Genomic DNA, 8,870 nt, shown 5'->3' with positions numbered 1-8,870 from the left:
TTTACCTTTATTACCCCAAGCCTCGAGGGCGACTGACGAAGAATGTCCCCCCATACCGACCCCTCGGTGCCGCAGCTGTACAGCGAGAGAAGGGAAGTCGAGGAGAGGGCGCGAGCGCGGGGAGTGCACAGCCCCCCAAACCCGCGGGGTCGGCCCCGACAGCTCCATAGCCCCCTCAATCTTTCCCGGGCCAGGGTCCGCGCCGGAGGGCGTGCTCCCTGCCGGGAATTGCGGTCCCGGAAGCCCACCGGCCCCAGGTTGGACGGGCTCTGCCGCCTCCAGAAAACTACAAGTCCCAGGATGCCCGGCGCGGGTGGGTCACGAGGGAGCGGCGGCGGGCGCGGCTAAATAGCCTCCATCGGCCATTTTGTGGGAGAAGCCACAGCGCCGCCTCCTCTCTCGCGTCTTAGCCTCCGTGATCGCCGCCTCTTCCTCCGCCTCCTCCTTCGCCTCTTCCTGCCTCCTCCCGGCTTCCGCCGCCGCCGCTCCAGCCGAATCCCAACCCCGGGGCGAAGCGTCTCCTTATTTATTTACGTTTTCTCGCCACTGCAGCCTCCAGACACGGTGATCCGGGCGGGCCCCGCAGGAATTTTATCCCCTCACCGGCCTCACACTAGTATCGCATGTCCACTATCCAGAACCTCCAATCTTTCGGTAAGATCCGGCCGCCACCGCAGCCGCCTGCCCCCGCGCGCCTCCCGGCCAGCCGGCCGCCGCTACCCACCCTTGCCGGGGCCGCTGGCCGCCCCGCAGCCCGGACGGGCCCCCCTGCTGCCCTGCCCGCACCCGAGTGGGGCTTTGTCTCGGCGCCCAGAAAATGGCGACTGGGCCCCTGGCGACCCCCTCCTGGAGGACGGCCGCGGCCCCCACCCCTCCCCGCGGAGCCCCCTGCCCTGTCCGTGCCCCGGCTCCCGCCTCGCCCCAGCCGCCGCCGCCGCCTCTGCGAGCCTGGCCCGCCGCTCCTGGACCTGCCCTTCCATTAGCGAGGGGGTGCTGGGCCGGGGGCTGGGGATCGGCGTCCATTGGCGGTCGGAGCGGATTCGGAGCTGCTCCTGCGGGCATTTGGTTAAAGAAGCGGATCCGGGCCTCTGATCTGTCACAGGGCTGCGGTCCAGCTTCTCTGTTTGCGTAGTAATTTGTAAAATTACGCCTCTTGACAGATAACGTATATGTGCGTACGTGTATATGTAGGTATCTTTTTCTTTTCTACTTTTAAGGCACCGTTACGGTTAAATGATTGGGGTGGACACGTTTGAATGTTTCTGTTGTCATCAGAATGTAATCGAGATGACGCACATTTTTATAGTAGCTATAAAATTACGGTTTTTAAAACCGCTCTTCTCATTAGAGGACTACGTTCAGTGATAACAGTCTACCTATAACAACGTTTTCTATTCAAATGTCCGTGGACGTAGCTGTTTAAATTTTTTCTCTTTTTGTGAGAGTATCTTGGTGGTTTTGTTAATACCCCACCCCCATTACCCCCTCCCATCCCCACCCGCAAAAACAGAGGCACTAGAACCTTCTTTGCTGTCTAGATTGTATTGTGCCCTACATCTGGAAATTACTTACTAAAAGATGTTTTTCTGCTTTGGAATATTTTTTTGTATCCATTTGCAGACCCCTTTGCTGATGCAACTAAGGGTGACGACTTACTCCCGGCAGGGACTGAGGATTACATTCATATAAGAATTCAGCAACGGAACGGCAGAAAGACGCTGACTACTGTCCAGGGCATTGCAGATGATTATGACAAAAAGAAGCTTGTGAAAGCTTTCAAAAAGGTAAAGGTGTTGGGAAGAAAAGATTAAACTATAGTTATTGATGCACTCCTGAATAGGACACCTTTACTTTTAATCAATGTGGGTGAAAATGTTTGGACCCAAGAAAGCTGTGTTCATTCTCTTAATACCCGGATATTTGTGTTGTTTCCCATTTTAAAATAATATTTTCATGGCTTTCAAACAAAACATGAAATATTCAGTTCTTGATGTTCCCGTAAAAATCATTTCCTTTATGTTTCCTGCTGATTCATTTGCAAATTAATTTGGGAGCCTTGGGGATTACAGGGGACAAAACTTGTTTCTTAAACATGATCAGGTCTACTGAAATAGTCAATATTATGGTGAAAATAAAACCTCATTGTATCTGACTCAGTTATGTTAAACATATACTTCTCCAGAAATTTGCCTGTAATGGTACTGTGATTGAACATCCTGAATACGGAGAGGTTATTCAGCTTCAAGGTGACCAAAGAAAAAACATTTGCCAGTTTCTTTTGGAGGTGAGTACTTGGGTGCTTTATGTACAACCTTGAGATTGTTTCCAAAATTGTATTCAAGGGCAGCATGAATATTTCCTCCTTAGTAGAAAAAAAAAAGAAAAGAATCATATAAGTGAGGTAAATTGGTCAATTGAAAGAGAAATACAAAGTACTTATTTTGAAGGCAGGAGAACCTTTATTCATTTATGTTGTCATTTGAATGACGTGATCATTCCTGTATTACATAGCCAGTTGAGTTTTGGGGCATGTCAAGGTATCTTAAGTGTGTGTGGAATTGTTTAGTGTTAACAGTTAACACCACAAGTAACAGTGTTGCAATAGACTATTAACAATGATTCTTTTTATAGTCCGTGCTCCATGTTGTCTTAGGGATGAAATATATACATTTCTCAGAGTGATTCTGTTAAATTTTGTTTTGCAGGTTGGCATTGTCAAGGAGGAACAGCTTAAGGTTCATGGATTCTAAAATGAACCTAAATACGTGGAGAATTTCTTGAATAATTTTGTTCTCAAAACCCAGTTTGGCTGCCTTGTGAAATGATTCTCTGCAGTAAACGGACTTTTCATGTATTTAATCATTCAAACTCCCATTCACACCTGCATGATTACAGAAAACATGGGGTATGTAGGCTAGAAACACATAAGAAAATTGCAGTAAGATGGTAATGAAACCCCGTATTCATCTTAACATGTTTCCAATGGAAAATATTTTGTTTTGAGTGTTTATTTGTTTATTGTTCAGTTTATTATTTTTCACTTGATTAAATGTTTTTTTGTTGTATTAAACCATGTATGTTGCAGCTTAACAATAAAGAAACCTCTATAAATCCTTTTGTGAGCAATTAGGCTCCCAAATCTAAACAAGTAAATACACGTATTTTGCCTTTCATAGTTGGAATTCTCGTTCTGCCAGTATTTCTTTTTTTTTTTTTTTTTTTAGTTTTATTAAGGGGCGCCTGGGTGACTCAGTTGGTTAAGTGTCCGACTCTTGACTTCGGCTCAGGTCATGGCAAGTATTCTAATTAGTTTTTACCTGCTGTTAAACCCAAAGCTGGAGGGGAACGTTTGTTATATAACTTGTGTTCTTGATTTACTGACTTAAAGACAAGAATAGGAACAGGAGTATAAGCTCGGCCAGAGCCAAGATTTATCAGAATGTAGTGTTAAACTATCGAAGAGAATATGAAGTATAGTTTGAAGTCAGAAGTATTAGTACATAGAATTATGTGTTTTTATTGATGATGTTACTGGGCTGCCAAGATAAATCTGTCCCTAAGTGCCAGATAATACAGTAGGCTCCTGACAAAATAAATTTAGTCACGGGCACTGCCTTGCAAGTGTTTGTGGGTAGGATCACTGCCTTACAGATGGAAGATGGAGGTGCCGAGATTAATTTACTTAGTGTGCCCGGGTGACTGAATTGGGTGCCAGCTCAGGGCTTCCAGGCCAGAAAACCCATGTTCTTTCACTACGTCATGGTTCTGGTATGTGTTTCACCAAAGGAAATGAGAACCACGGGTGACAATGCATGGGGGTTGGGGCAGCTCTTACAAGATTTCTGCAACTCATCTTCTTGAGTTCCACGCTTCTGCTTTTTATTGAGTAGTAATAATTTGCTCCATTATACAAGCCATATCATTAAATCCATTTCACCAAGATGAAGAAATGCATCCATAAGTGCATACTCCAGCTTAATGCGGTGGAATAATGATGGCTCGCTTGGGCCGCTACATTCTACCAGCTGAACCCTTGCTCCTGTTTTGATGATACTGCTTTTGGAAAAGCAAAATCAGCCTCCACAGTTTACCTCTTAAAGACACTAAAGTAATAGGTTTTGTTACTTTCTCACCCCGTGCTACTCCAAGAAGGACTGGGGCCGTTAAGTGAGTATACCAGAATATAGTGCTAAATTTGGGAGGCTCATATCTGGAAAACAAAATTTGACCAAGAAGATGAAGCAGTTTAGGAGCATTTTCCAACCTGAAAAAAACTCATTTTTCTACCTGTAATGTTTTGTAAGGATTCCTCCTCTAGTTGAGATGTGCCATGGAAAGTTTATGAAAATGATAAAGCAGAAACCTAAGTTAACATGTATGTTCAAGAGTTGCTGCCTCACTGTAATGTTTTAAAATAGATAACGAGAGCCAAGCTAATGCCCAGGAAATAATTGACTATTAAAACTGAACAAAGAAGGTAGAGGGAAGAGTGAAACCTCATAAGAAAGGCCCCCCATCTTGGCACCCATAGATAAGCTCTCCATCATCAATGTGTCAGGCCACTCCCACTGGATGAATCAAGCCTTGCCCAGAACAGTTTCTTTGAGGAGCACCTCTCTTATTCTCCCATCAGCCGGAGAGTCCCAGACGCCTGATTGGACTTCTGGCCTGTAGGGCAGTCCCTATCCTTAGAGCAAGAACAGATCATGTACCTTTTCGTTCTTTCTTGTGTTTGCCATGCAACGGAAATAAAGGACGTAATTAAGATCTATGGATTTTCCTTAAATTTATTGGAACTTCGTCAAAGGATGAACTTAGAATAAATACCACTCTCATGTGGAAAAGCTCTCTGGCAGCCTTGGAGGTACCTAAGAGCACCGGAGCAGGGCTAACTGCTCGTGGGCATCAGGGGCAAAGGGGACTAGGCAGCGTCACATAGCTGAGGAGGGAAAATAGATTGCGTCTTAACAAACGCAGCAAAAATAACTAGGTGAGGGGCGTCCCTGCTTGTGCTTCCCATGTGGGAATATTTAGATCTGTAGTTTTTTTAGTGGTCTGTACTTTCAGGATGCAAAGTGAAAAATAGTGAATAGAGAACAAGTAAATTGGTCCCTAACCTTCTAGACTTGGCAGAGGTCTCGGCGAAGCCATTAGGAAATGAACCTTTGGTTGAGGTGCAGCCTGGAGTAAAGTGCTAGTAGCAGTGAAGTCCTCTGCCCTTCAATCTTGGACCCCCTGAGGCAGAGAATAGCCTGGGGGAAGCAGCCTGCTCTATGTACTTAGGAATTCAAGTAATAGTAGCTTTTCTTAACCATCCTAGAAAGAGGGCGACTGTGATACGGAAGGAACAGTTCTCGTCCCAGTCAGACAGCAGTTAATGAAAATAACTTAAATACAGAATGCAAACAGACTTCTGTATGCCACCTGTCACCGGCTGGGCTCCAGCTAAAGGAATGGGTAGTTACAGCTCACGAAAAATCAACCTCATCAGATTGCCCACAACCTCATTAGATTGTCCCACAGGGGCCTCTTGAGGATTCCCCTTACTAAGCCAGAAATCCTTGTGGGAAGGAAACGAGGGAGGCGTGGCCCTGCTGTAACTAAAACCAAGGGAATCCTCATTTGCTGTGGATTGCTACCAGCTGCCCTTACTTGACAGGCGATAGCCAGGCCACATGGTGCTTGTCTGGGATCAAGGGGCCAAGAGAATCAGCTATAATTAAGCAGGAGCAAAACCATGTAAGGGACCCTCAGCATTGACAGCTCGTTTTGCATGGCTATGCTGGCATTTAACTCCATTTTATCTTGGTAATGGAAACTGGGAAAAGGAAAGGCCATTAGTCAGAGGAATGGCTGTATTACTTCACTCCTGGAGAATCATTCAGAGTGGAATTAATGCCAGAAAGAGGAGGGAATTTCAAACTGTCCTTGGAAAAACCTAATCCAGGCATTTTTGTGTTCAATGGCCTGTGGCCTGTGGGGAGTCTCTGACCTATACAGAGAACTGAAATGGCCATTTTAAACTCAGTCTGGGCTGTGAGGATGCCCATGTGGGTCAGGTAGCCCACCTATTAGCTCATCTGTCTGATTTTGAACCTAGGAGGGGGAGCAGTAGATCCACCATGGGTCCCGATGAATTGAGGGCAAGATTAGAATTATGGTCGGCGCCTTCATCTCAAAAGAAAGAACAACCTACAGACTTTTTCATGCAAAAAGCAATTAGATAGGTACCATTCATTCAAGGCACAAAAGGGGACTAAAGTTCAAAGCCAAAATCCCCCACAGGGAATCTAAGTGATCTCAGCCCCCAAACTGGGCTTCAGGCTGAAGCTCTCTGCTCCAGCCTGGAGGGTTTTGAAGGGCCTCTGAGCCTACAGAAGGATCTAAAAGGAGGCTAGCTATAACTTGCAGGTTTGTCTCCATGTGTCCTTCGCCGATTCTTGCCAGGACCCCAGGTCCACCTCCTGAGTCCTTCGGACAAGGGACAGCATATGGCAGTGGAGATAGAATCAGAAAGTACTTTAATCCATGTAAGCCATGACAAATTCTGCAGAGAAGACATCATCAAGGATCTGGAGAGTAGTATAATCTTTTGAAGTGGAGCAAAAGGCCCACCTGCAACCTGGTCATGAACTGAGTGCACTTCATTGCCACTGACACTTTAAAAACACAGGAAACATTAGCCCAATACTCAGATTGGATTACAGGAACCCCTGGTGACCTACTTGGTAGACCAGGATTGCTGAAATAAAACAACATAGAGTGCCCAGGGAATTGTGCTATTAAAAAGTAGGGAATTAAAGGGGGGGGGGGGAGCCGAATGACGATTAGGGCAAGTGTGTGGTCCTTTATCACCCCCTTGTGGCCACTTAAGAACCTTGCTCGCTCCTGGCAGTTCATAGTAAATTACCAAGGTTTCAGTTGTCCGGGGGCATCATTAAACACCAGCCGACAAGTTTAATTTTACCATCCCTCAAATGGTAGGCAGAAATTGATCCAGCCAATCCTTTATCATTGCAAGCCATAAAAATCTATTGCCATTTGCTTTTTCGTGGGAGAGACAAGAAAATGCTTCTGCAGTCTTGCCCAGGGGATACATAAAGACACCTCTCCCACTATCTACCACAGTGTTATTAGAAGGAATTTAACTCGAATGTAAACGGAGACATCTGTTTATGGCCTCCAGAGAATGGGTGATTAAACTGGAAAGAATGAAGGTCCTCCTCATTGTCACGTGTTGAGGAACACAATCTGGAGCTCTACACACACAGAGAGAGAACCTAAATATACGGGGCGCTTGATGTAAACCTGCCACAGGTTAGTGTGCCTTTTGGGCTACTAGCGGCACACCCATGCTGAGCGTCACCTGAAGATCAGCCATTTTTATCCGGGAAAAGTAGTGACTAGATTCCCTAGAAGCTCATTAGGCCACAATACATGATGCTCCATTAGGGCCCAGAGCAGGACTCACCTGCAGAGCCTCACCTTCCCAAGCAGGGGAGGCCTACTGAGAGCTCGGGCTACCTGGAAATTGTACCGTAGGGATTTGATTCAACACAATCAGCATCGGCCTCATGACCAGGGAAGCCCTGCGCTGGGGAGGTAAATGCCAGAAAAAGTACTATCTCGCCAACAGAGAGAGCTGAAACTTTCCACATTTTTACCAAACATCGCCCCTCATTTCCTCACTAACGTTACGGTAAAACTAACAGCTAACCTCTTTCCAACGGTTGCAGTCTGCAGCTCTGAGTGTTCTTCAGGTAATACAGACTTTTTTTTTTTTTTTAAGATTTTATTTATTTGACAGAGACAGCAAGAGAGGGAACACAAGCAGGGGGAGTGGGAGAGGGAGAAGCAGGCTTGCCGCTGAGCAGGGAGCCTGATGCGGTGTTCGATCCCAGGACGCTGGTATCATGACCTGAGCCGACACTTAATAACTGATCCACCCAGGTGTCCTGGAGCCTGATGCGGTGTTCGATCCCAGGACGCTGGTATCATGACCTGAGCCGACACTTAATAACTGATCCACCCAGGTGTCCTGGTAATACAGACTTTGTGACCCAGCAAGGATTCCCTGGCCTACTGTCACAATTATCTCCTTGCACATACCCTTGCCTCCTTTGGACCTCTCTGTACTCATTTGTCAAGAAGCCAACCCTTGTCAAACTCAGCCACTGACTCCATGCCTGCACAGAGCAGCTGGAGGTAGCTGGAGAGAAACGGTGGTTTCTCCCTTTCCCTTGGCCCTCACCTTCCATCCTGCACAGAGGAAGGCTTTGCATAATCCATCACTGAGATATTTGAAACTCCCTCATTTTTCCAGTTCCAAATCTCCCCACCTCAGGCAGTCGTTCATACCCTCTGTCCTCTCTTCTGTTTATAATGAATGAAGTGTACTTGCTCCCTTCAAAACCCACCCCTCCATTTGTGTCCAGGGCACTGTCTCTTCTCCATGAATTACTATTGTAATTATTCTCTTTTTTCTGTATCATCCATTTCCTCCTTCTCTGCTGGTTCCTTTCCAACAGGCAGAAATGCTTGTAATATCTCCCCTCTTTCAGACAGAGAAAACCTCTCGTGACCCCATATCCCCTTCAGCTGCTAACCAGCCTGCTTGACATCCGTTTGGATGTATAACAGGCATCTCGTGACCAACATGACTGAAACGGAAATACTGACTCCATCCTCCCCCTTTCTCTTCCCAGTCTGCCTCATCTAAGCAGATGGTACCACCATCCACAAAATAATTCAAGCCTAAAACTTAATCACCTTTGAATCTTCCCTTCCTTTGCTGCCTACATTCTTGTCCAAATCTGATCAAGTCTTCTAGTTCCTATTTGCAAAATATATCTTTGTTCATCTTTCCTCCC

At 46.1% G+C, this 8,870-nt stretch overlaps 1 protein-coding gene across 1 annotated transcript; it reads left to right on the top strand.

Moving 5' to 3' along the window:
* The first annotated feature begins 350 nt into the window (after window positions 1-350).
* On the top strand, window positions 351-4,771 carry EIF1B (eukaryotic translation initiation factor 1B). Its single transcript, XM_026496778.4, has 4 exons — window positions 351-654; window positions 1,621-1,784; window positions 2,183-2,284; window positions 2,706-4,771. Exons 1-4 carry the CDS (start codon window positions 624-626, stop codon window positions 2,748-2,750), a joined length of 342 nt encoding a protein of 113 aa, XP_026352563.1. The 5' UTR covers window positions 351-623; the 3' UTR covers window positions 2,751-4,771.
* The last annotated feature ends 4,099 nt before the right edge of the window (window positions 4,772-8,870 follow it).

Source organism: Ursus arctos, unplaced genomic scaffold (genome assembly GCF_023065955.2).
Source record: "Ursus arctos isolate Adak ecotype North America unplaced genomic scaffold, UrsArc2.0 scaffold_20, whole genome shotgun sequence".
In the NCBI taxonomy this organism is placed as follows: domain Eukaryota; kingdom Metazoa; phylum Chordata; class Mammalia; order Carnivora; family Ursidae; genus Ursus; species Ursus arctos.
Note: the sequence above shows the minus strand (reverse complement) of the source record. Positions and strands in the feature narration are given on the sequence as shown.

What these genes read in the sequence shown, in the direction of transcription:
- EIF1B (XM_026496778.4), top strand. Translation starts at nt 624, where the DNA reads ATGTCCACTATCCAGAACCTCCAATCTTTCG. An exon ending in CCAGAACCTCCAATCTTTCG is followed by an intron (nt 655 to 1,620) that starts GTAAGATCCGGC and finishes ATCCATTTGCAG; the next exon opens with ACCCCTTTGCTGATGCAACT. An exon ending in TTTGCCAGTTTCTTTTGGAG is followed by an intron (nt 2,285 to 2,705) that starts GTGAGTACTTGG and finishes TTTGTTTTGCAG; the next exon opens with GTTGGCATTGTCAAGGAGGA.